This window comes from Anopheles moucheti, chromosome 3 (assembly GCF_943734755.1).
Source record: "Anopheles moucheti chromosome 3, idAnoMoucSN_F20_07, whole genome shotgun sequence".
Taxonomy (NCBI): domain Eukaryota; kingdom Metazoa; phylum Arthropoda; class Insecta; order Diptera; family Culicidae; genus Anopheles; species Anopheles moucheti.
Window position 1 is genome coordinate 18,542,416 of NC_069141.1, and position 27,585 is coordinate 18,570,000.

At 45.5% G+C, this 27,585-nt stretch overlaps 1 protein-coding gene across 1 annotated transcript in view; it reads left to right on the top strand.

The window, feature by feature from the left end:
* LOC128305703 (neural-cadherin-like) overlaps positions 1–27,585 on the top strand; it is a 113,581-nt gene that overhangs the window by 82,433 nt on the left and 3,563 nt on the right. Inside the window, exons 3-6 of the mRNA XM_053043283.1 lie at positions 9,351–9,466; positions 9,635–9,799; positions 24,597–24,734; positions 25,620–27,585. The exon at positions 25,620–27,585 is cut by the window's right edge and continues 1,654 nt beyond it. Of these exons, the coding sequence (XP_052899243.1) occupies positions 9,351–9,466; positions 9,635–9,799; positions 24,597–24,734; positions 25,620–27,585 (2,385 nt within the window). The remainder of the gene's footprint in view (positions 1–9,350; positions 9,467–9,634; positions 9,800–24,596; positions 24,735–25,619) is intronic.

The following is a 27,585-nucleotide window of genomic DNA, read 5'->3' on the forward strand; positions in this document are numbered from 1 at the left end:
TGGGCCCCTTTTAAATATTTGGATTCCGTTCGTTTCGCCAATCCCGGGGCCTTTAAGATTTGCCCCTGACAGTGATGGAAGACCTGAAGTGGAGGCGGAATTGGAAGATGGAATGCAGTGAAATCAATTGCAAATCAACCTTTGTCAGAAGGAAATTTATTGGTCTACTGCGCGGAACCCACCTTTCCAGGCTTCCGAGATACCGTCATGCGGTTCATGCATCAAAGGGAATATTGGAATAAATGGACATCCCTTCCCCTTTGCAATGGTTCTTGCTGCTGGTGATAGCAACCACAATCCCGTTTGCCGCTACACCTTCTACACAATGCCTAGGCTCGTGTCTGAGAAAAGCGATGATGATCAACGATGCTATTGCCGTGAGGATGTGCAAATGGGTCGGCGGAACCGGTGAGCAAAGGGACGATTTCTTTGTCCACTTTCGAAGAGTGCGTTCAGTTCGGTTGAACGATAATTAATTTACAAGTAAGCAAGCCCCAGAACTTCTTCCTGGTAGCTCCGGCTTATTCGGAGCCATCTGCTCACAAATGAATCGCTACCCTCTGTGGCTTAGTGTTTGCTCATCTTTTATGTTACTCGGCCGGCCATCGGCTTTGCCTGGCCGAAGATTGGAATCCGTATCCGACGAAGGTGATGAATTGAACATATTTCGTTGACATGATGGGTTGATGGGTTTTGCTGTGCTCGCTGGCTCGGTCAAGAGGTCCAATACCAACATACTGTACCAACAAACGGTTTGTTCAAGATAAAATATGACCCACAAGTTTGATGTAGTGCGTTGCACTACGGTACGGCACCCGACGAAAGATGATGAAGATCTCCTCACTTAATTAATCTGATAGGAAACCGTAAGCCCATGGCGATCACCTCAGAAGGAAACCATTCATCGTTTCAATCTTTCCATTTACGAAGCAAGCTAATGCGTACAGCTGAGGGACGAACTGTTGAAACAAAGACATTTATTCGTGCTATTCAATTATAAATAAAAGCACATCCAGTGTCATCCAGCTACGGAACACAATGTGATTGAATTTCTCCGCAAAGAGGCCATTTCGACCATAGCGTAATTCATGCTCCTCTCATTTGCTAATATCTACGAGAACTCTTTCGGGAGCTCTTTAGTACATTATTAAAAGGCATGCAACACGTTTCAAACACCACAACACTGTTTCGTTTTGTGAGAAAAAAAACGAACAACTCACCCAGCCTCAACGGTTCCTTAAATCGTTTATTAAATAGCGCACAATCATTAAACAGTTTATATGCTAAAGTTTCACTACAGAACGAGCTCTGCGTCCAAAACTGGGCGACTCACAGAACCACTCGAACTCCACACATGCCGTGCGGCGTTTCGCTACGCCGGAGTTGCCTTTTTCCCGTTCTTTCAGTTCCCAAAAAGTGGGGCCTAATTGTGGTTTCGTTTAATTTCAAACCCACCGAGCCTTTACACACGGCACGTTGGTGGTTCTAGGACAGCGAATGTAGATTTGATTCCGGTAGTGGTACTTCAATTAAAATAAATGGTCCATCATTGTCACGCCTCGCACTAATGCTAACACGTTTCGTAACGACCGAAATGTGACCAGGAAACCAACGGAGTCGTGGAACGGGTCCTGGAATGTTGCACGTAATGGGCCATGGCCTACGGAAGGAGCGGCTCGAGTCGGTAGGGACGATGAAGTAGGAACAAGCACGTAAAGCTCATTTGGTGTTAAAATTAACTCGTTGCAGACTAATATAAGAAGAGTTTGTTATTTCCAATTGAACATATGCAGTTCCGCGCAGTAGAATGGAAAACAAATAATAGGTGAACTCGGCTGGAAAACTTTAAACAAAAAGGGTAGATTTAATTTCCATCGATAACTAGCACCTTTGTTGTTCACACATGTTGAAGGGAGTACATTTGCCAATTTTGTCCCCAGACTCTAATTTTACCTATCACAAATGGTCGCTTGTTATGGCGAAAAAATGCTGGCGAGAGAAACTTCACATTTCGACTCCGATTGCAGATATTGTAATGTTGGACAAAAAATTATCAAAAAGTATAAAATTTTCCGGCACGAAACAAGCACCGCCGGAATGCAAAATAGAATGCAACTTCTTCCCCGGGGAACGTGGGCAGAAAATAGCCGAAAATCAGCACGCATTCATTCGTCTATCCAGCACCATTGGGAAGATTTTACCAACAGCACAGCAACAGCAGCAAAAAAAACAAGCACTAAACTACAGCGGAAACATGCCAACTGCACAAAAATGCAAACAAAAAAAACACACACAACTGGAAAAGGCATGTTGTAGAGTGCAGAAAAAAACCGGGCAACAAAACCCGGTGCAACTTTTCAACAATGAAAATTTCTAGTTGCACCATCACCACCTATCCGATGCTGGCTGCTAGCCGCTCCGACGAACGACGCCTTTCGAAGCGTGCCCATCGATGGGCAGACAATGGTACAGAAAAGCAACTGTTAATGACAAAAGTTGCTTTGTGCCGGTTGCGTCGTCCCGGCCGAGTTGACCGAGTGAGTTGGCGCTGATTGCAATTCAGTGACAGTCGGGTGCACTCGGTGCAGATTTCGATGTGCGGCAGCTTTGGCACAAGCGTCTTGCTGGGTTTAGCCGTTTGTTGTGTTGTGGCTAGAGAAACATTGTGTTTTGTTAGGAACAGCGATGTAACGGCACGGTCTCGACACGATGAACTGATCATTCAAAATAAAGTCATAAATCCAATCCTAATGTTTCCGGCTGTGCTCAAACAAATGGCGCCAGTTCAGCTGGTGTATCTAGTGCAGCAACACCGAATAGAAGAGTATTTTGTTTACCACACATGGCACTGTTCGGAACTTCTTCAGAATAAAAAGAGAATACCTTGAATCGAATTGATATCGAACCTGCAAACGTGCTAAGCAAATCTACAAGTATAAATCAGTCTACAGTTATTGAAACCAATGAAAAACAAATATTTAAACCAATAATGATTGTTTCAAAACGCAAAAATCATGGTATGCTAAATAATATTTATTTTATTCAGAGATTATGCTGGTGAGAAATTTAAAGTCGAAGCTATTGATAAATGCTTCTAAATTTGGAATAAGATTATGTCACTTTATCAGAGATCCAGATCGAACAAAAACATCCATTTTGGCTTATATTTCACTTCAATACCTTTTATTTAAAAAAAATAGCTCTCAGGGCATTTGATTCCATATTATTGGGTCGCGCCAGAGTCTTAAAGTACGTATCCAAATTACCATTAATAGATGAAACCCATTGCGGTTAAGCGATTAGTTAGTGAACTATCACCATTTTTGCATTAACTAATCTTTTCTCTTCCACAAAACAAAACCAAATGCTGTCAATCCACTTAGCATTCTGTAACAGATTATAAAGAACCACGATGCTCCAATCCATCCGCTCTTTAATGTATCGATAGCGAGAGATAAACGACGTTTCAACAATATCGAAAGTACTATTAGTCGAAGGAAACGATACAAAAACTGAAATTGATTGCACTCAACAACGGACACACAGCAGACTATTTAAAATCGAAAAGAAAACTCCTCGACAATCAGCGGGTGAAAAGTTTGATTCATTTGCAACCTTGCAAGCATTCCGTTCGCTTTGGCTTTCGTTTTTCGCCTATCCCTAGCTTTCTTGAACCGGCACGACTTCGCTTTCACGTTCGCTCCCTTATCGTCGGAACACGTTTTACTTTTTATCGGAGTAGATGAAATGCTTTTCTATTTTCCGCAAAATGTCACGACCATCGCCATGTATTGTACGCCAAGTTTTGATGGACAAATGGAAGGAATGGGTAAATGAACCAGGAGTATATGACGGGTAAGGCAAGAAGGGGAAAAAACTTGTTCACCACTGAAGAACTATCTCGCTGAATGATTGGTTCGCTTTTTGTGAAAAAAAAACAAGCGTAAAGAAAATGGAAGCCACACAATATGGGTAAAGGTGCGGAAAAATAGAACAAGACGTAAGGATTTAACTTCAGGCATTGCATTGGTACAAACACAGGCTGAAGGTAAGACTGAGCGCATTGCCAATGGTGGTCCAGAAGAAATGGAATGAAGTGAAAGGACCGAGTCTATTCCACACATGGACACAGATAGGCACACACGGATTCACAAAAAAAACCGCCGATTCCACTTGAACGTAACAGCTCAACGGTGAAGTGATTTCAGTAAGTGACTTGCCGGATTTCACGTGCATTCTGCTCAACGCTGCATAGTGAATCGTATTTCGTTCGCTACCTTGCAGATCCGGAGCAGTGTGTTTGATGGAACCCACCGTTACGGAGCGGTTTCGTCACATGCACTTTCCTTTCCTTCGTTCACAAATCCGAGCGGACAAGAATGCACTTGGACGTCCAACCGTTGTCGTTGTGGTATTTGGAAGGCGAAAAGACTCAGTGAGAATAGCTGCCAGGAAGAAGCGAAGCAACCCAACTCGCCAAGCTCACCGGCAGTGGTGTGTGTCTTGCGTGCGTGCGAGATCCGGTACGATTGGAACCGATTTCCATGCATCAAGTAGATGAGCCAATATTGGTCCTCTTCAACCGGCACACTTCCGCACCCGGTGAAACTCCACCCTTCGGAGTGGAAAATTTCTCAAATGAAGGTTTTGCGCCGGAGCACCGGCCAGATAAAGCAAGAGCGCAAGAGAAGCCATCTCTAATGTACTGTTGCGATCGAAAGCAGCAGCACTAACAAAACCGCACAATCTTCCCTAATCATCTCTGGAGTACGAGCTTTTGTGGTTTCTTCGTGGTTTTCCAAGCATCGCCCCTTTGCCAGCTGGGGAATCTATAAATGAAAATAGAGAAATATCATCGTCGTTCTTGGTACCGGAGTCGATCGAACAGCCTTGCCCATCCTTTCGATTGTTGCATGTTTCACATTGGTTAAGGAATGCAAATTTTCAATCGAATCCTTAAGATCTACGATAAGTCTTATACTATTTTCTAATCACTGATGATAACTTTACATCCTGGTTTGAACGTCCTAGGAGGCATGCAAATGAAAAATCTAACAATTCGGTTTATTTTTTCTAGAAAACACATTTTTGTCTGATGAAAAATTACTTCAATGTTGTTTCTCATTGCTGAGCACGCATTTTGAAGCTGGAGATTTGAATAGACATTTTGAATAATTTTATTCAAGTGTATTCTGGCATTTAAACATTTATCCCATCAATAAAATGTGCTTTGACCAATATGCTGATTGAATGTTATTATCACATAAATGTAAAAGACATTGACGTATAGACAATATTTACATACAATAAGGATTACATGAAAAATGATTAAGCTAGAACGTGTATCACAATGACAGATAACACTACCAGAGAATTTTCATTTTGGCTTAGCATTAAAATAATTCCCCAATATATTCGATCAAGCTATGGCGACAACTTTCGTGATCCTTCCAAGAAGCTTGCTGGAAACTTCAATGGAAATTCTTGCAACAACAAGAAACATTGCCTAAACTTGAACTTCCGCATGGTTTTTGGAATAAGATCTGCCAAAAAAAACTCTGGGCTGTAGCTAGGTGATCCAGATCCCTACCTAGCCGCGGGAAAGGATTCCCTAGTAACCGCAACTGTCATCCATCATGTCAAACTGACCAAAAAACAACACTCCCCGGGGGGGTTTACGAGCAGAGGTTTTGCAGAGGGCGGAAAGTACAGTGCCATCGTCCCTGCTGGCACTCGACAAACGACGCCCGACATGACAGTGAGCATGTAATTTTGGGCTTAATTTTTCCACAACAGCAGAGAAGCAGCAGTGGAGGAGCAGTGGAATACCGTCGAGGATAGGTAGCTTCTTTGTGTACGTGTCAGAGCTATGCGGTTTCTTGTACTTTTTGCACAAAAAAACATGTCTCGGCGCGGTACGCTGTACTTGTCAAAGATCGGACTGGGTTCACGTCATTGTTTTGGGTTTACAATGCACTTGCGAAACCCAATAGATTTTGCGAGAGCTCGATGAAGTTCTGTTTTTGCACTCGATAGCCTCGATGAAATACTTTAGGTTTCACATTCTTTGTTACCACCGCACGCTCGGCTCGTGCTCGGAGTGGATTTTCGTGTCATTGAAATGCTTTCCCGTCGGTTGATCGGTCGTGACAGTTACAGTGACGGCTACGTTGTGGATGCACCTCTACCGTGGACATTTCGTAGTTCAAATGTCAAAGTTTCTATGGATAATGTACCGAACAATGGTACGAACAATGGGCAATCCCATTCGTGATGTGGGATTAAAATACCAACCTTCGTGACAATCACAATTTCATTCCACTGGCTTTTATTCATGCCGTGTGCGAAGCATCCAATCGCAGAAAATGTGCTAAGTGATGATTTTAGTGGGAGTATTACAGTGTATCCTTACGATCCACCACGTTGTAACTATTTTACTTCTGCAGTGTTATTTCTCTCTTAGCTTATTTCTATTACACTTAACACGTTCACAATGAAAGGACACAAAAATCTCTCAAGCATCGAGAATCAGCTTAGTACGGTCACATTGTCATTAATTTGTTCCGACAGGAGTTCACCTGCTGATCCATCTTGAAAAGGATTGGACCAGGAAAAAGAACAATGCGAGAAGGGAAAAGGCTTCATACTACAGACAACATTCCTTACGATTCTCAGATCTGCTTCTTCAAAAAGACACCAAAAGACGGACGTAAACTGTTACGGTTCAATTCCTACAAAAACTTCATCGACCCTTAGGCCTACGGGGAGGCTTAAGAACACTGACAGAGTGACAGAGTATGGTTGGGGTATGCCAGTGGGTAAAGAATTCCCCATCGAGAAACATCCCTGCCATCACTCACAATGTCCCTCGGGTTCGGTGAAGGTGGCAGACAAATTAAAAACAACAATTACAAAACCTCTGTTACAGAAATTTAGGAACGACAGGACGAAAAAATGAGGAGAAAATTCCGAGCTGCAACATACCTTTAAAGATAAAGCATCACAAGGAACTTAATCATTATGTGCTTTTCTGCAAGCAATTTTAAGTAAAAATATTGCATTTTTTAGCTAAAACAAATATTTTTAAAGAGTTCTTTTAAATGTGTAAATACACAAAGCTAATAATTGAGCAGAGGCAAGAGAAGAATTTTTATTGACACTTTGAGGAAAAACAAGTGAAAATCCCAAAATGTGGCAATAACATTCGCCACTTTACGAAATTATCTCGATCTCAAGCATGACTTTTCACAAAGAGACTTTAAATTATTGATTTAAGATCATGCATCTGCTGTGTCTAGTCTGTCACAAACAATTAATGCATTGTATTTAAAATTCAATTTCCATCAAATCCCTGTCTCTTCGCACCCGATGGAACAACTAAATTTTAATGAATATCCTTCAGCTACTCTTGTCTCGTGGCCTTCGATCTAATCACACACCTCCGCCACGTTTATTCTCCAAATCATGATGATGCCTTGTTCCCTTCACTAAACAACGCCATGAGAAGATTGTTTTACATTGCCAGGAACGTGGTACAGTACGGTGATAATTCAATCAAAGTTACGTTTTCACGCGCCAACATGTCGCTGACTGGAATATAAATGTAGTCTAATTCGACAACTCGGCGGGTATTGTGACCGCTTGTGGCATCGGTGGGAAAGTTTTACGAAAATTTGTCCTCACAATGCTCCACTTTATTCGCTCCACTACGCGCACTACACCGTTGGCAGTTTCGTCTCCAGGGGGTAATCTAATTTTACACGACTGGTTCTAATCAACTCTAAGCGCAGACTATGTAAAACTACTACTCTCCCGATCTAAACTATTGTTACATTTTGGACGACCGCTTCAAGAGGGGGGAAGAGAGCAACAGAACCCTTGCAGCTTGGGAGCTTGAACACCCAAAACAGAGGGTTGTTTCGGAAAATGTGTCCTATGCTCTACGGTGGTGCTGATAGCAATTGCTACAATCACTTCAACTTCCAATCCTAAAACCAGCTCCCTTTGGTATTCGCCTGAAAACCACCGGGCGCCTCCATTACGAGCTACTGGGCGTCTCCATTGGGCGAGCGATTCTTTCCCTCCCTGCCAAACTACCCAAAATCGTCAGCACAAAGGACGATACATTGCAGACCAGGTTTGGTGGTTGTACTCGTCCACGTGTTCCATCACCCTAGCCAACCCGAGCGCGCAGCGTTGTACAGTAATTTATGAAAATTTATGTTAATAAACATAATAAATCCAACCGCACACGAACGCCTACCGACGGCACTTTATGGCGCAAACAGGAAGCTCAACAGGGATGTACAATATTTTGCATGAAAAATGAATGACCACCGGGCCACCGTGCGCTCATGCAGATTGGGAACGATGCAGCGAAGCCACAGCAGCGGTGGTACAGCGATGGTCACTCGGGTCGCAGCACAAAATTCGTATCAAAAATGTATGCTAGAAGACACGTGATGGAACGGCGCTAGAGGAGAACAAATGTACTGCACACAGAGACGATATTTTCATACTGGAAAAACATTTCCACTCTTGGAAGCCTCATTGTTTATAAATCGCTTCCAGCAAGCAACTGCGCTGGAGGTTAGAAAATATAGAAAATAATAATCAGTTTGGCAATTGCCTGGCGCACAATACACGGTGAAAGACTGTAGACGAAATCAAACCAAATGCTTCGCTTTCAACGTTGGTAAACACCTATTCAAGCCTCTTTCGTTTGCAACGCCCTACTCAAACAATACGTACCGGTTCGCTGTGGTTTGCCACCCGTTGAAAGCAATTCGAGCGTGGTGTGGTTTAGGAAATTAGCATAATTTTGGATCTCGCTCCCACGATCGGGGGAGAGCCAGCGATTCGGCCTATCAGGTTCGTGCAGAATATCAAATGATTGCCCGAGCACTGTTATGCTAGGCCAACTTTAAAATTAACTTGCTAACTAACCTAGCGACCGGGCCCGGTGTTGCTTGGATGCTGTTAAACTAACAGCGGTCCCGTACGGTGCAATTAAACAGCGCTCCCACACGTGCGTGTGTATAAATTGCACGTGTGGTGACGCTTTTCAACGCGTACCCCTTTCTGTAACGCATCAGCTCACGGGGGTGCGTGTGCAAGCAGTACAAATCAACCGCAGCTGGAGAATGGGATGAAGAATTTCCTCGTCGATACTACCCGAGGGGCAGTCAGGTCTAGGGTATGAGAGCTAATTACCATACATTTGCAACACCTCGTAGTCACATCGGTCGCATCGGTTGAAAACTTGGTTGAACCAAAAATTAAAGCACGTTAAAGCGACACTTTCCAGGACTGGAAACTAATTTTCTTTTCATGCGTTTCTATCATTACAGCGGCCGGTGTACGATACAAGATCTCGGGCGGTAACATAGGCAGCGTGTTTGCGATACGCAACACAACCGGCGCTTTGTACGTAGCTAAGGCGTTGGATTATGAGAAGATCAAAAAGGTAAGTTGATACTGACGGTGGCGCAGTTGTGGTACGGTTCACGCCATACTCCAGATTATGAGTGCCCGATCCCCTTGTTTAATCCTGGCCCATTTTATCCAAGAAAACGCCACAGCAATAAGCCTGAACGATGCCTACATGCTTCCTTTTGCCTTTCTCCCCACACAGTACGAGCTACGGTTGACGGCATCGGATAATTTTAAGGAGAACTACACCACCGTTCTGATCAACGTACGAGATGTAAACGACAATCCGCCAGTGTTTGAGAAATCGTCATATCGCACACAAATCACTGAGGAGGATGATCGAGGTCTGCCGAAGCGTGTGCTGCGGGTAAGTACCCGGGCTATCGTGGGATATTGTTTGAAGGGATACATCGAAAAAAGGAATACTAGCGTAAACGATGCCGGACGGAGTCTGTCTGATCCGACCAGGATTATTTCGGACAGGAAGCGACTTATTCCGGGGAGCTAAGCTACCATCCTCTAACAATGGCAGCCATGTCAGCCTACCCGGTCGTTGATCCCGATAGGGATGTATGGAGAGATTCGATGATGCTGTCGTTTCGATATGACCTCCAAAAGGACTCAAATCTCTCGCCAACACACACTCCCATCCGCACCTGATTGCGACTACCTTGTGTCTCTCGTAATTTCTCACGATTCAGAGCATTTCGGGACGGTTCAGCACCTTCGGCAACAATACAGACATGATACATCCCACCCGTATGGTGTTAGAATTGGATCATTTGCACCAGACTTGTAGGCGCACAATTCCCTTTCGCACACTTCCGGTACGGTTTACGCCGGGGAGTGGTCGCTTCACCGGAACGTGAATGGGAATCAACGGCACTGCTTGGCCTTCTAAGAAATTTTTAACGAGGGTCACACAGGATCTGATTAAGCCGAATTGCAAAATATATCCCGGCTGAATGATACAAAGGCAAAGGAATATGGAAGGCCTACTCCTACATCCGGACCGCTTTTACCATATCAAATAAATCCATTCCAGGGTTGGGTGGCTTGTTAGCTAATGGGGACACGCACGCTTTTCTGGCACCCGTTTTTTTACAAAAACAGCCCAACCGTCAGCTATGTGCAAACTAGCGAAACGATTTACTATTTACCCAGGGCACGATGGTGACGAGGGCAGGAAGCAAATCAAACATGATACCCCTTTTTTATCGCACCGAAAACCACTCGGTACAAGGGGGAGTTTTTGCTAGCTGCGCTCTGGGGAATTCTCCTGGAAATTAGTCCAATTTTGTAGATCGAAATTGAGGATAGCAGGAAATGACTGCAAGCACCATAAAGGTGTCATATTGTGTGTATCTGATTGTCGCTAGCCGCACCGAAGCCTCCAAGCTCCTGGAGGCTATTATTTTGGAAAGTCATTTGAACTAGATAGTGGTGCCGGTCGCATTTGCAATGACTTACTACCACCATGCCGGAATGGCATATCGATGTAACGTATCGAACAGCGAATATTTCAGGCAATTAGAAGGAAACCACAAGCACCACTCGGCCTGCAGATATTACCGAACATGGTAATGTGATTTCCCGCTGCTGTGGCTCTAATAATGAATTCTGTTTATTTTTTTAAAAAACTCTCGTTATCAATGGGGTTTTACAACACCAATCGACTACAACCCTCCTCTGTCCTGTTTGACCAATTAATAATTCAGTTAAAAGCGACAATCCATTGCCCGGTGCGAAGGGTGGCCCAAGTTCGAACATGAACAGCAATGGATGCGTAACGGTGCGCAGATAAGCTGCGAACGATTGCCCCTAGGCGTCGTAAACTTTGACCCTTGACGCGCCCGGAACGCTCCGGGTGTCCAGCGCTTCCCGAATATGCAGAAAAGCTTCATCAAGACACAGTGCCGGGTGCCGGGTCTACGGCCTGGTCCGGATGCTTACGCACTCGCCGCGTACCCGTGAGCCTTCCGCATTCCTCGCCACACAAAGCGCAAAAGAGAGAGAGATCGAGAAAAATAACAATAAATGTAAAATATGTATAAGAATAATAAACATTAAAAATAATGGCTCGACTCGGATGAGTCCTGGGAGAGATTCTGTGGCGTGGTGAATGGAATTCGGTGGAGTGCAAAAACTGTATGCGCCCCCGGGCGCAACATAACAACGCAATGAAGGCCAAGAACCAACCCGAGGAAAGTGGCTGTGGAGGTCCTTCGGAAAGGAAATGGGCAACATTTGAAAGAGGAAGAGAGATAACGGGGAACAGAGAGAGAAACAGAGAGGTAGCGAGTAGAAGTAGAGGAAGAAAGGAAACAAAAAAACGCTACCGACGAAGTCAACCGAAAATTCCCAAATCACTGAGGCGTAATAACACTTCCCGGGTGAAGTTCCACGAATCGCTCGGAATGGCTTCCCGAGTTGGTAAACCGTGTCCCACATGGCACAGCATCGCCAGCCGGTGGTGCACGGGAGACCGGAAAAAAGGAAACAAATTTTTAAATCCCTGCCGGTAACCACTCGTAACCATACGGGTGCACCTTTTCGTTTTGTGATCATCGCTGTAAGCAGCTCAACAATGTGATGGTGAAATAATTCCATGCCACATATGACTATTCTCCTGACGCGAAATTGCGAAATCCCGGTTAGGCAAAACAAAATCAAGAAAATGGACATCCACCATCCATGTGTTGTTCTTCCACCTCACTTTACAACTCTCACTACTTTCTGGAGATTTCTGCGGGTGTGCTTAAATCTTTAAGAACACGTTTCGTTGTTGACTTGAGGGCGAAAGGATGCCTTGAACTCTAAACCCCCGGGGTAAAACAACGTGCCGCACGGAGTCATACGATATGAAAGTTTTAAATTAATAAATGTTAATTATCTTTCATCGTCTAGAAAAGTTGCCAACTTTGCGGTCGTGCCGGATGAAATATGAATGGGGAAAATGAGTTGATGAGGATTTAGAACTGTCCGTTGTCAAGCAGGTCAACGCACAGTCCCTGTGCACCGCCGTGTGCAATAAAAACTTTCGCACCAGGCGGGAGCACGTTTTAAGATAATCATCAATAATTGTCATGTTGGTAGATTAATTAATTCATATGTCAAAAGGCTGCCACCGTAATGAGGCTATTAACATTGTGACACTTACCAGAAAGCGTCATCATTAGTTAAAATTATTTTCCAAACACACTTTAGCCTTATAACTTTTTTATGCAAACCGTTGTAATCTGGGTTTTCCACGAAGGCAAACTCTATCATTCGGATGACATTTAAATCCAGGAAATTGCTATAATGAATTTTGCAACCATACAATACCGAGGATTAAGCGCTGGGAATTAGTTTTTCTCACTGCAAACACAGCTTACTGCGATGGTCCGATCGATTTGGCACACCCACATCGTTCCTATAGAATAGCATCGATTTCGCGATTGTCCGTAAATGCTCTTAAAATTCATTGAAAATAACATTCATTTCCTATTACAATCAAATGCAATTTGCACATCCGCCGGTTGTACTTCTGCCCAGCATGCATCCGTTACCCCGTTACACGTCAGGCGGAAGTCAATCGATCGCCCCTCAGCAATATTTGTTCGGTTATGCAACCGTCATCATCATGATTGTCAGTGTTGAAGTTGTGTAGGTTGCTATCAATCAGTTGCGCGAAAACAAATGTACCTTCCGGTGCTCAGAAATCGATTGCCCATCGGCAATTGCAACATGTTTCCCTGCCGTAGTTACAATCCCTTTTTCCGATGCAATTCCTTCGTGGAATCGATGCGGTGGCTATTTCGAAAAGGATTCCTTTCAATTTCAGCTTTAATTAACTGATCTTTGTAAACCGCTAGAGCGAGGTTAAGTACCAGCCAGGGCAAAAGACATCCGAAGCGATAAATATGATAAACGATTTCCTCATAAAGATGGTTTGACCGAGCGACGTGAGCTTCGCAAAAAAAAAAAAACATCAACACATTTTTCCGCAAACCCGAAAAGGGTAAACCATTTTCGCCATTTTAGTTTTTCCAAACTCGCCTCACCGTTGCAAACTACAAAGCTTTTGAGAACGGGTTTCCCATTCAACGTGTGTCTACTTTGCTAGCTATTTTCGTTGACCGAATAGTCAGCACACCAACCGGCCGGAAAAGTGTGAAGAATTTCGTGAACACATTCTTCGTTCATGGCAACAGAAGACGATAATTCATTGGACGGAATAAATCTCCCTATCTAGTCGTGGGCAGATCCATACACGTGCACACACACACACACACCACCGTAGCGAACGATTGAATCCTCTGGTGGGAAAAATTCCAGTGCTTCAACCGCGAGTCCAGAATGCAAGGGTTTGTTCTGCGCCCTACGGCCATGGAGCTTAGCAAAACTGAGGGTTGGAATTTTTCCCACATGCTGAAGTTGGGCTGGGATTAACGTTTTGAAGTAGTTTTATGTAGCCACTTTGCTTAATGTATTCCACATCATAAATAACGCTCGATCGTTCCCAGTTTTTGGGGCGCGTTCGCTTGAACCAGGGACCACTATTAGCAAACCACAGCAATTATAGAAAGTTGTGTAAAGCTGGTGGCTTGATTAGCATTGGAATTTAAACCGTTTCTGGCACCGTTTGTGGAGAAAATTGGTGCTTGGGTAGTGCAAGATATTGTGGGTTTTATTTTAGAACATCAGGACATGAATAATAACTTTACGATCGAATAAAACATTCACTTTTGGTGAAACCTTTAAAGATGTTATAAAGTGTTTTCGAAAGCAGGTTTCATGGTCCAACCTTTATTTGGACACAACCATATTTAATGAAAGTGTAGTTATTTATTTAAACTTATCGGAACCACTCGATGGCGGTTATGGACCAAACTGTAAAATTTTAATTTCACTTAAGCTTCGCTCTTCTCCACCTATTTCGGCATGATGATTCAACCATAGACACTCTCTCTAATCGATCCTTCTGCACACAATGAATAATTTATTCCAACTTTACGCTTACTCGTCCCTTTTTGCACATTCGCACTGGTTGACCAACGAAAACTAACCGCATGGAAAGAATGTTGAATGCCTCTATCATGAATACTACGCATTTCTAAGAAAATGCTCCGGAGAACCGCAAACGTACGAACTCGTTGTTCGTGCTGTCTCAGCGCAAAACTTTCCATTCTCGGCTTTTCCGGGGTGGAGCTGTATGGCAAAAAAGTTCGGCTCCTCCGTAAGACCACAGCGTAAGACTTTACGGAAAGTTTTACCGTGCACACTGAATGTTGGCCTAGCCATGGACCAAAAGCAAGACAATGTTTCTGGGCAAACCCCGCCGCTTCGCACCGAGTACAAGTGACCAGTGGTCACCAAACAGTTCCTGCTTGATATTTTATCTTCAACCACAGCAAGACAGCCGCCGTCACGTTCGCTTTGCACGTCATTGAAGGGCGTTGATATTAATCTGCACCGAAGAGCAAACGTTCAACAGTGAAGGGCGCCAACTGAAAATCTTAACGTCGTTTTCCGGTCTTTGCCGGGAACTGGAACGGCAACCGCCGTTCCATCCCCGTGGGGCAACCTGTACCCTGTACCCTACCCGGAACGAAATCGGCCGGAAAACCCTATTCGAATCAACGTCCTCCTTCGTTTGCTTCATGCTGTAGTGCCTTCCGTTTGCTGCACGCTGACTGCGGAACAAGCCGGTGACACAATTTCCGGTTCTTTCATTTACCGATATGGCTAATGAAAGAAACATTCGGTCCACAGTACCGCCGGGACCATCCTATCTGCTGCCTTTTTTTGTATCCAATTGTATACGAAGAAGTTCCACGAAACTACCCGGTCGTTCGAGGGCCGTGGTTTTACTGACCATTTCAGTAAAATTGGAACCACCGAACTCGAACACACACATACCACCACAAACCACCATTCCGTATCGCCGGTGGTTTCGGTTTCGTTCGAAGAAAAAGCGCAATTTGATAAGATTCGTTACGCTTTTATTTTGGTCTCTTTCCGGGGTTTTCTGGTTTTGTAACGATTGGGAAAAGGATACACAGCTCGTCCAACCCTCCGGTAAAGGTGTGCCGAAGGCAACCCTCAAACTGTTGGCCGACAATCCGCCCTATCGTACTATCGCATCTTAACTGCAATGTGAGCAGATAGTTAAGATAACTCGTACCTGTCCGATGACGGTAATGGTTATTGTCACTCGGCGTAAAGGTGAAATGGCTGATGATAAGGATATCGCATCTAATGGTGCCTGCCATTCAGCTCCCCCATTAACGATGGCGCTTCGGATGGCTTGCTAATGGGCCATCGCGAATAAACTTGCCTATTCGGCCATAAATATCGCTCCTTAACATGGCCTAGCGTTGGCTCCCAATTGGGTTTTGATGATCGGTCGCGGCACTTTATCAATCTACAATGAGTGACTTCTTAAAGAGCGATTGAAAGAAACACTTGAAAGACTCTCTTTAATTTGTGATAGAGTGTTTTCTTTTATGATGCGTTATAATTTATTTCTATTGAGTAGTTTATTATTATGTAGATTTATTGTTTAATAACTTAATTTTTTAGAGTTTAATTGATTTAGTTATTTAAAAAATCATTTAATGATTTAATTTAAATTTAATAATGTGTTAAATAAAACAAGTGTGATTCGTTACATTTCCACCACAACATAAATATTACATTAGCATCACAATGTTTCCCAATCTTTGCTTTTGTCCCACAAAAGAATATCTTTGGTCTGCATCGTTAATCTTGAACAGTGTACACGCGAATGACATTTGTTTAACGAAATGTGTTCAGCAGGACAACCTCTTGTCGGTTGTCGCCCGATAATATAGACGAGCTTCACCGAACCACCGAACAAAACAGAAAACATACAACCACCAGAAAGTATATCATTCGCCACAGCATGTCCCCGAAGCTCACAAGCATGCCATTAAACCATTTAAACACCACTCACTTCTTATATCTGCTTTGTGCCTTTCGCAAACACCTCACGACGGAGTGGAAGTGAAAAAAGCACGGTAAAACAGAATGCAGTTTTACGTGTTGTTGTTTTTTTGTTGCTTCGCTTGCATGTATTTATGCAATTTATCTGTCGCAACTGCACTTGGCGCACCGCTTGCCACACTCGTGCCGAACTTTGCCCGGAAATCACTCGCAATCTCTTGCGCAGTAATGTGCACAACTCCAGTAACTATACGCTTTGTTTGGTCGTGCTATCGTCTGTAAATGACACAGAAAACGAAAAAAAAACACAAACACGTCCCGTTTTGCTTCGGTCGTTATAAAGCAAAGCATGGCAAGTTGCATAAAAATACGCATGCATAGAAAACATGAAGCGGGGGGCGAGCATTTGGTCCTCACGTGCAATGCAACGGGCTGGGCAAGTAATAAGACAGAACCGGTAAATGAAGCACAACAACAGAAACTACTCGCCGGGGAATATTTCAATAGAAACAACAAATGCCAAACAAACAACATGGCTCGTCGTACGAAATTTCCTCGGCAAATGTATCAGACAACCGTTACAAAAATACCCCGGGAAGCACAGTTGCATATCTTGCAAAACTGCTGCTTGCACTACCCAATCCAATCGGCAGCGAACGAACATGTGCGGAAGTGCATTGCAACGCTGTTGGGTGATATGCAAACGGTGCAACAGGACCCCCATCATTTGTTTGTGTTTCTTGAGCAACAACTCTTTGTGAGCGGTGTTTTTTTTTGTTCACAATGTTTTCTGCCATTTACTGCCGTCCATTGTTCGGTCGTGTCGTGTCTAGTTTTTTTCTGGTGTTTACGAAGTAGAATTCCAAGCAAAGCACAATTGCATTGTTTGGAGAGAAAATATTACTGGTGGAGTTTGTGTGTGTTGTTTTTTTTTTGTCATCAAAAATCATGTACATTCTTACTGTTTATAAACAAAAACAATGCTGCGGTGCATTCGCCATTGCGTACTCAACTTTTTATATGTGCCTTCGTGTGGTAGAACACCAAATGGACGAAAAATATCACCAACGCAGAGCAGCAAAACAACAACTTTCAAATCATATTCCCGCAGATGAATCTTGAAATTTCACCCACCCAACGCTAATGGCTTCGCAAAATGTTACAACTTTCCCGTTTCGAAGAAGATTTTCCCTTGTCAAAGCTCAAACAGCGTTTTCCAATTACCTGTCCATACGAAAACTCCATTTTCCACTCGTGATAATGTAGTGCATTTAATAATTCGCGTTTGATCAAAGTTTCACCGCTCGCCGCTATCTGTGCGTGGCACGAGCATTTTCGATTCGTTCAATCATTAATCAACGGCGCACGGAGCATCTTCATTGTACAATCATTCAGAACCCGTCCCAACTCTCCATCCAATATCCACTCCATCTGCACGCGCTCACACACGTAATGGGAAATGTTTGGAAAAGTCAAGTGCCGAGGACTGTTTAGCTTCACTAATGTTAACTCACTGTTACTCATAGCTTCCACTGCCCCACCCCAACCTTTCGGGGCGCGATCGACGTTGGCTCCGAATGGTTTGTCGTAAAGTTTGTCTTGCTATCACACAACGTGGTCCCGAGATGTCGCTGAATGGTTTTGGCAGTCGTCGTCGTCATCGTCGTCGTTGGGGGTTGCAAAATTCCGTAAAACACACACATGCAGTACGGGCGACTTACGGTCGTTAAAGTTAGATTCGAAACTTTCTCGTGCACTATTTACCAGTGCCGTCGGCACTGTCATCGAGAAAGTGCCATCGGTGGTAACCTTGCCCTAGGTCATGTGCTGTCCCGGGCACTCTAGTTCGTGAGTTTCATTATTCCCCTTCGAAGTTCCCCGCAGCAGAACCCACCCGATGAAATAGTTACGGTTTGTGCTAGATCATTGGATTTCGACCACGCGTGGCACCGTTGGTGGATGGCGTGAAAACGTAAAACAATTCCACTCGTTTACGACAAATGTACCGAACACTTCGCATCCCATATTCCTTCCCTCGGCTTCTTCCCGCTCGGCGTCGCAGTGTAACATACGTGGAAACTCAACTTCGCAATGGGGATACTACACGAACGTGTCGTTTTATAGGCCAAAGCATCCGGAAACATACGTACGCGAAGTTCACTTATCAAACAGCCTATACGGAACCGGCAATAACAGTTTGCAACCAAACGTACGACGGGCTAAAAGAAAGCCTCTCTGTCCCGACACCGGAAGGGTCGCTCTCCAGGGAACTAAACAACGGAACGAAAGAAAAAAAAAACAAATTGTTCCATAAAAACGGGGGGCGGGGGGGGGGGGGGGGGGGGGAAGAAAACATGAACATGAAACCCTACCGACATTGCTCCGAAAATCACGTCCGTGCAGTTACGTGGCCGTAAAATGTTGCATCGGCAGCTACGACGACTCCGCGGGACGGCACCCATTTTGTGGATCGCAACACATGAACTGCAAACATGTCGAATGCGCTCGTAAAGCGCAAGCTTCTTTAGAATCTAATTCTCAAAACAAAACTCCTCCATCCACCAAAACAAAACGTACCACACACACACAGTGAGATGTCGTGAACATTTGGACGACCAGTTTCCATCACACGGTCGCACTTAAGCGACGGTAAAGCGGAGCATAACTTATATTAGCCCCCTATTATCGTCCATTTTCCTGGCTTCGTCCATTTATTTCGATTGCCTGACCAAGTGGCGTAACGCTGCAGTGTGTTTGTGTGCATGGTGGTTGAAGGGTGGAAGGGTGGAACGGAAACTACGGAAAGGCGTAACGCGACATCGGTGATGACGACTTCACCGTCCGCACTCCATCGTATCCGTTTGACTTTTGACCGCGAATGGGCCGACGAAACGTGGGGAGATGGAGCAAGGAAAATGCTTCACACGAGCACACCTTACCATTGGTTCGATTTACCACACAAAAGAAACCCCGGGCGGATGAGGATTCTATTCAATCTCAAGAACCGCAAGGTCGAGTTTCTTCAGCTGGTTGCCTTTCTCGTTCGAGCACACCGCTGACACAATGGGTCCCGACCATCAAGAGCTAGGTCTCGCAGTCACTTGAAGCGCCCAAAAATGGTTCCCGCCGACGTGCATGCTCGCACGAAACGGGTAAACTATTACAAGCTCCAAAAAGAAGAGCTAAATCTTGTTCCAAGTGTTAGACATCCTCGGGTATCTCGCTACCCACCGAAAGGAGTGGAACAGCATGGTGCTAGAATTGAAAGGATGTAACACTAAATACCGATAGATCGTACGTCTTTCGCACTGCCAGTGAGATAAAGCGCTCCAGCTGACGTGCGCTGATCAAAGGAAAGTGATCTCCACGAATGCTTCTCGTTGGGGGGCACCTTTAGACTTGGTTTTTCAAAACGTAGCCCAGGCAGGGAAAGATTACCTTTTAGCAGGGAATTCGTTGCGTACGTGGCATAATGTCTCTGGTGCACATCCAGATCCAGGCAGGGTAGTTGTAACTATCGCCCTCCAGGAAACCACACCGCCAGGAAGCTAGAAGATAAATTGTATTTTTCATTAGCTTCCTAAAGCTTTTGCTGACGTACACTGCTCTGCCTCTTAAAACACACGCATCCCGCATGGTTGTGTGCGCCTGTATGTGTGCTTGGCCCTTGGCAGCACTTTCCTCCGGGGTGAAGTGAAATAAATGACCTCCGTACGATGGAAGACACTTATCAATTTTATTGCTTTCGAACGTTCAATTATGGCTCTGACCGTTACACTGCTCCTCTGGTTGGTATTAGTCGTAAAACAGGACTGCTTTATGACTTTGGCACCGACACACACACACACATGCAACCGGCTAACGTCCGGCTAAGCCAAGGCGATTTAGCCAACCCGGAACCCTGGGGTATGGCAGCTTATCTTGACCTCTTCCGCCCAGGTTCGGTGTGATGCACGTACCGCATATGAACCGGCAGTGCACGCACGCAGCTTCTGGACGTAGAATGTCTTTGAAAAACATTTATTTAATTTATGAGATAGTTTGTCGAACGGACACAAACTTGCAGAACATCGACGGTGGAGGTAGTATTGAGACGGTAGTCGTCGTCTCACGATGATGATCAGGATGCTGATGAGGATGGTGAAGCTGATGGAAGCAAACAAGCTTTTAGTCTTTTGCAAGCGATAATCGGTTCGGTACGCCTGCCGGTATGTGGTTTTTGCCTAAAACAAATAGAATTTAGTGCTGTCTTGCTGTTTTGCTATTGAAAATATCTTGAATGGGGTATAACGTGCAAATAAATGCTAATCCGTGTGTAACTCAATCATTATTTGCTTATTGTCGCTTCATTGAGTGATTGAATCCAATTCTCGAATGAAATTTCAATGCACTTTTAGCCAATATCGCTTTTTCATCAATATTATGAAGGTTTTTTTTTGTAGGCAGCAGAGCTTTTCCTTTTCTAATTATTCCATAAAACCATAAAACATCATCATCAGATAACTTTTTTTCCTGTGTGTGTGGGTAAAACGCATTCCATTCTGCCTTGGATAACGTCGTTTGTAATGATAGTTACGAAAGATGGTTTCCCTACGCTATCGATAAGCGCTCAAACAAGAAACTATCCTTAAGCATACGATCCATCTTTAGCTTTTCCTCTTCACACACACACACAAAAGCGTAAGCACTTGCAACGAATCGAAAGCATAATCTTATTTACCGAACAGCGAGGCTCCAAGCACCACACGTGATCTCCTTTGCCTTTCTTTTGTGTTTGCATCTGCTTCTGCCAACTTCATGCTGCTGAGTAGATGTTCGGTTGCAGCATTTGCAACGTGACTTGGGTGTTGGGGCCAAATACCCAAACACACACAGCAGCAGCAGCAGCAGCAGCAGCATTCCTATTGGGAAAACGATAACGATGATAATAACGTCATCGTATGCTCAACCAAAGCCCCTGGAAAAGCAAATTTCCACTCGCAACGAATCACTCGCTCGTTCGTTGCACTGGAACCAGCCACGTTGGTAATGGTGGTAAAGTCAGTGATCGAATGGCACGTACTGCCACGTCGCCTTCGCTCACCCACGTCAACAGAACCTCAAGCCCGTCTTAACGAGGCAAAGGATAAATATTAACAAGCTTATGACGGGGTAAAGATGTCATTACGAAAATTCTATCCTGAAAAATGCTTCCCTCTCCAATCTCCATCGAACGCGGTACACGATCGTTATTCGAGCGCTGGAGAGCTGTTGTCGTTGGTACTTTTCCTTGCAACCGGCAGCTTGGCCGCGTATCTGCCAGCTGCCGTTTGCCGAGGGATGTTTGTCTGCATCCTGTTAGTCTTGAATCAAGTACCGGTGGGGAAGAATTCCAAATGCCCATGTTGTATCACACTTTGTCATGTTTTCATGCACATCGGTGCAACTGGCAAACTGTTCGCGTGTCACAATAGCTCCCAGCTGGCCGACCCAGCACCGGAATGGCTGACTTTCGGCCAGATTGTGTGCGTGTTTTGCGCGGGTTCGCATAGATACGTAGCGGACCACGCGTCGTACCCGTGACGTTGGCGATGATTGATGGTTCAGCTGTCACAATTTAAAGCGCCACCTGGCAAACCCCCGAACCAACCAACCAAAAGCGAGTCGGCAAAGCGATTCCGCAAAACAGATCGCTATTTAATGCCGCACGCTTTGCACATCCGGTCCCCGGGTGGTCGGAAAACGCTTGCCTAATTATGAGATATCACCGAAATTAACGCATCACCAACCGACGTGATGAGATTTGCCCGTTTTTGCTTCTGCCCGTATCCTGTGTTTCGTCGGGATAATGCGTCGTTCTTAGCACTGATGTGTATCACCGTGCCCGAGTTGCCCCACCGGCGGAAAATGAGCGTAAAATCTGCGAAGGGTAAACTTTTTAATGAATATAAATACACACCCGTAACATACTCTTTCCGGGAGGGGCGGGGCAGTCCTGTGTGGCATGGGGTTGGAGTTTGGGTTTTGCGGACGGGCTCATTTCCACAGTGACCTCCAGAAACGGTTCGGTTTCTGCGCCCTTGACACAGATGTGCCGGAAGACGCGAAACCCATTCCCTCCCATAGCTGCCAGCTACGATGTGCGGAGCTATTTGCATAAATTTGACCATTTCCCGCTTCCATTGCTGCAACGACGACAATGCACGGCCATGTGTACAACCAGAAGCGGTACCACTTCTGTAGCTCGCTGAATAACCGGAATAGTTGAGAGTCATACAGAGAGGAGAACAAAAAATCGCTCAGACGAATAGCAAAAACATCGCATGGTATGGACGGAAAACTTATGCAGCTATCGGGGAGAATGAAATTTCATTAAAATTTACATAACCACCGGCAAAACAGCGAACTTCTTGTGTCGTGCCGGTTAGGTTTTTCTTACATTTGCCTGATGGCAAGGCATGTTCCCGGGGTTCCCGGTTACCCGGTTCTATTTACTCGATGCCAATTTTCAACGCTATTGTATTCATGCTTGCTGCCAATCCTCGGCCCAGTCTTCTTGTCACACTCACACACACACAAGCGAAGGTAGACTAAGCGCGACATTGAACATCCTTGTCGCTGAAAATGTAGCTAAAAGAAATCAAACAAGAAAACGGAACCATAAAAAGGAACGATTAGTGCGCTTCCTGCAGTAGTGAACGTAGTGCAGTTTTTTTTTCCTTCCATTCCGTTTCGTTTCATCTTCCAAAAACTCCCATTTGCTACATTGCCATTGAACGCAGCAGCAGTGGGAAAAGTTTTATCCATGCTCCCACCTCCCCCTCCAGTCCTCCGCCAGCACACGTTTTGAGCGGCGGTGCACTAATGTGCTGATGAAATTCACAAGCCGCATGAGCACGCGAACCCCCCCCGAAGCGCACGATGTAATGGAACTTTGCTTTTTAAGTGCTATCCCCAATGGTGGTCCCGATCGGTTTTCAGCTTCAACCCTCGCTCCTGCGATAGCGCGATGTCTATCCGTGGTACGGTGTAATTGCATCGGTAAACATGAGGTTTGTTTCACAAGCAAATAGACCACGTAGAGCACTACCTTTTGCAAGATCACGATGCAAGCTGGAAAAGATGGTAAGTGTTCCGATGGTTGTAACGGCTTCGATGGTTGCCAGGCTCTTGTGATGTGCCGCATCAAATCTGTTAATGGATGTTACGTTTCGTACGTGCCGTTTCATCACGGATGCATCCACACACGTCGGAGAACAATTATAGTCGGTGGGAAAAGCGAGCGCCCGGTGGGTTCGTATCGTTTATCTAAACGATATTATTATTCACAATTGACCTGCAGCTCATATTTATCCCAGCGAGTACATTTATGGCAGCAATGGTTCCCGGTCCGTCAGTGGTATGGAAGGAAGAGCAAATTAATATCAAAACAATCTCACCTGCCTATCCTTTATCGCTGCAACCATTAGCTCCGATTAGTCTCTAGCAATTTGTAAGCTTCAATCACGGATGGTTCTCTCGTATGGTTGTAATTCTAGCAGGCAATAAAATAAACAGCAATCAATCACAAATGCCAGCAAAACACGCTGTCGCTGTACTCATAACAACTCAATCGGAATAACAGGCACAAATTCATGAACCAGTGTAGGCATGGCCGCTCTATGCCAGCATTGCACAATACCTGGGCTCGGCTTTCCGTTGGCCGTCGATGTCGAACCGTTTCAACAAACAGGCTCTAAGGAATGTTTTGAACGCCAACCGGTGCGCCATCCTTGCCATCACACAGGACATCGAGCAATGCAATTTGCAGTAATAAATGAAAAACTAATTTTCCAACTGACAGACGATGGAATTGAATTAGCTGTCCGGGAGTGAGTCCGTTGCTGAACGTCAGGTGTGCGTCAGATGCCCTGTGTCTGTCCCAGCAATCGAACGGGAAATGGTCATGCCAATCATCGGGACGAAGAATTCATATTTCTTCCCACTTGGCCGGACCTTTTCTGGGACCTTCCCTCCCCCCTTCGACAGGAAACTCCGAAAGGCTATCGAAAAGCAAACATCGTTCGGTTTTTCGTTGAGCCAATCGTTTTCACTCTTATGATGTTTCGGGTATTTTTGGAAGACTGACGGCTTTCTGATGTGTTTCTACCTTTTACCATAATTTTGTTTTCCACTCACTCTTTCCCATTTCATCTTCTTCAAAACCGTTTTTCGCCCTTCCCGTCTCGCACCAGGTCACCGCCTCCGATGCCGATGTCGAGCGGCCGAACAACATCATCTACTTCCTGACCGGGCCCGGTATTGACATCGAAAATCCCTCCGACAGCAACTTTGACATCAACAAGGCCACCGGGGAGATATTTGTGCTGAAGGTAGGTCCGGTATGCTCACTAAACGTGATTAAAGAAAACAAAAAAAAAGCACGTTGCCCCGTATTGTCGCACTGCTGACAACCAAACCAAAATCAGTGCAATGCCGTGACGGAATTGAAATAAATGGAATTAAGCGAATGGAATGGCGACGCTGCTGTGCGTATGAGTTGTGCGAAACAAAAACACACACACAAAACAACTTTTGGTACACACTGCAGATAACGCCAGTTGACAAGGTAGTGAAAGCCATTTAAAAATACTTTACCCGAATGGTACCAGCTTCGTGGTATAAACTCTTCCAGTCCAGCCCGGAACCTTCCGGACCGAGCCGGACATTTTGTTGTGGAATTGTTTTTTAGATGGAACAGAATACTTTTATTCCGTTTTCCAACCACGGCGCTAACGGAGAAGGTTAAGTTTCCCGGACAGAAACTTAAGCGTCTTCAAGAGTTAATGCTCTTTCTGCCGCTGTGGACTTTCGATGGAGAAAGTTTTGCGAGCGACTGTGTTCGGGTTTGCTGTAGAGTTTTAAATAACTTTCCATTACCGGCCTGTACCGGGTCGAAATGATTCGTACGGGACCGAAGCAGTGGTCTCGCACTGGCTGTTGTGCTGTTACCGGACACGAGTTTTTACCTCATGTAAATACTCTAATTTAATTAAATCAAGCAATTTTACAAACTTGCTCTTGTGTCGATGCACACGGAAAGAGGAACGTCAATAGCCGTTGCCAGGCTTCATTAAGTCAAACACAATTTCATTCCGAAGCTTTAATTAAATAGCGCAACCCAAGCGATTATGTGCATGGCATGGGAAAATAATAACTTTGGCGATGGTGTCTAACATTTTTTTTTTGCATCCACTCCACCCCCTTCCACTTCCCAGCCTCTGAACCGAGATCCGCCCCATGGACGGGCGTCCTGGAAGTTCACCGTCTTCGCACAGGACGAAGGTGGTGAGGGACTGGTTGGGTTCACCGAGGTGCAGATCAACCTGAAGGATGTTAATGACAATGCACCCCAGTTCCCGAACGGTATCGCGTACGGTAATGTGACGGAAAACGGTACCATCGGCATGCACGTGATGACCATAAAGGCGGAAGACTATGACGACGGGAACGAGGGCACCAACGCAAAGGTAATCTATTCGATCGAGAAAAATGCGATCGAGGAAGATACTGGTTTGCCGATCTTCGACATCAATCCCGATACCGGGCTCATCACGACGGCCGTATGCTGTCTCGATCGGGAGAAAACGCCCGACTACTCGCTGCAGATTGTGGCCACCGATGGGGGTGGGTTGAAGGGTACGGGTACGGCCTCGATTAAGGTGAAGGATCTGAACGATATGCCGCCCCGCTTCACCAAGGACGAGTGGTTCGTCGAGGTGGAGGAAACCGATGGCAGTGTGCTGCCCGAGGCACCCATACTGACCGTGACGGTGAACGATGACGATGAGATCAATAACTTCCAGTATAAAATCATCGAAAGCAGCGGCTACGGGGCGGACAAGTTCGCGATGGTGAAGAATGCGGACGGAACCGGCAGCTTGAAGGTGGTGCAACCGTTAGACTACGAAGATCCGATGCAGATGAATGGGTTTCGCTTTCGGATACAGGTGATCGATAACGAGGGGATTGACGAGAGCGACAAGTACCACGTCGATCATTCGTGGGTCATTGTGAAGCTGAAGGACATCAACGATAATACGCCACGCTTCAAGAAACCACACATCGAGGCTGCCGTGTATGAGAATGCGGATGTGGGCAAGAATTTGGGCACTTTCAAGGCAATTGATATAGACAAGGGTGGCAAGAGTAAGATCACGTACAGCATCAACCGTGCGACGGATCGCAAACGTCAGTTTGCCATCAACCAGGAAGGTTCGGTAACGATCCAGCGTGAACTGGACCGGGAAGCGATGGCGAAGCATTCGCTTGAAATCCTAGCCACCGATGATGGTGTGCCGCCACGCACCGCGTCTGCCATCCTGACCGTGCTGGTCAAGGACATAAACGATAATGCGCCAGTGTTCGCGGAAGACTATCGGCCCATTTTGCTGGAAAACTCCCCACCGTCAAAAATTATCGAAATATCCGCGGTCGATAAGGACGACCGGCTGAAGGGTAATGGGCCACCGTTCCAGTTCCGCCTGGATCCGGACGCGGACGATGTCATTCGCACCTCCTTCAAGGTGGAGCAAAGTAATAAAGGGGACGGTATGGCGATCATCTCGTCGCTCGGATCGTTCGATCGAGAGTATCGCAAACAGTACACCATCCCGATCGTCATCAAGGACTCGGGAACTCCACCACAGACCGGTACCAGCACGCTCACGATCACGATCGGGGATCTGAACGATAACATTATGCAGCCCGGCTCGAAGGAGGTGGTCGTGTATAATTACCAAGGCCAGGCCCCGGATACACCGATCGGCCGCGTGTTCGTGAACGATCTGGACGATTGGGACACCTCCGACAAGTTGTTCTACTGGGACGAGGCGGAGAATCCACGCTTCAAGCTGGACGACACGTCCGGCATGGTGACGATGCGACGCGGGGCTCGCGAAGGACGCTATAAGCTACGGTTTAAGATTTACGATCGCAAGCACGCCCAGGAATCGTACGCCAACATGTCGGTGCTGGTGAAACACATCTCCTACGAAGCGATCGTCAACTCGGGATCAGTCCGGCTGGTTGGTATTACCGATGAGGATTTCATCAGAATCTGGAACTATCGCACACAGAACATCTTCCGCAGCAAGCTGGAACGGTTCCGCGAGAAGTTGGCGGAGCTACTGAACGTAGACGCCAAGAATGTGGATGTTTTCAGCGTGCAAATGAAGGACAAAG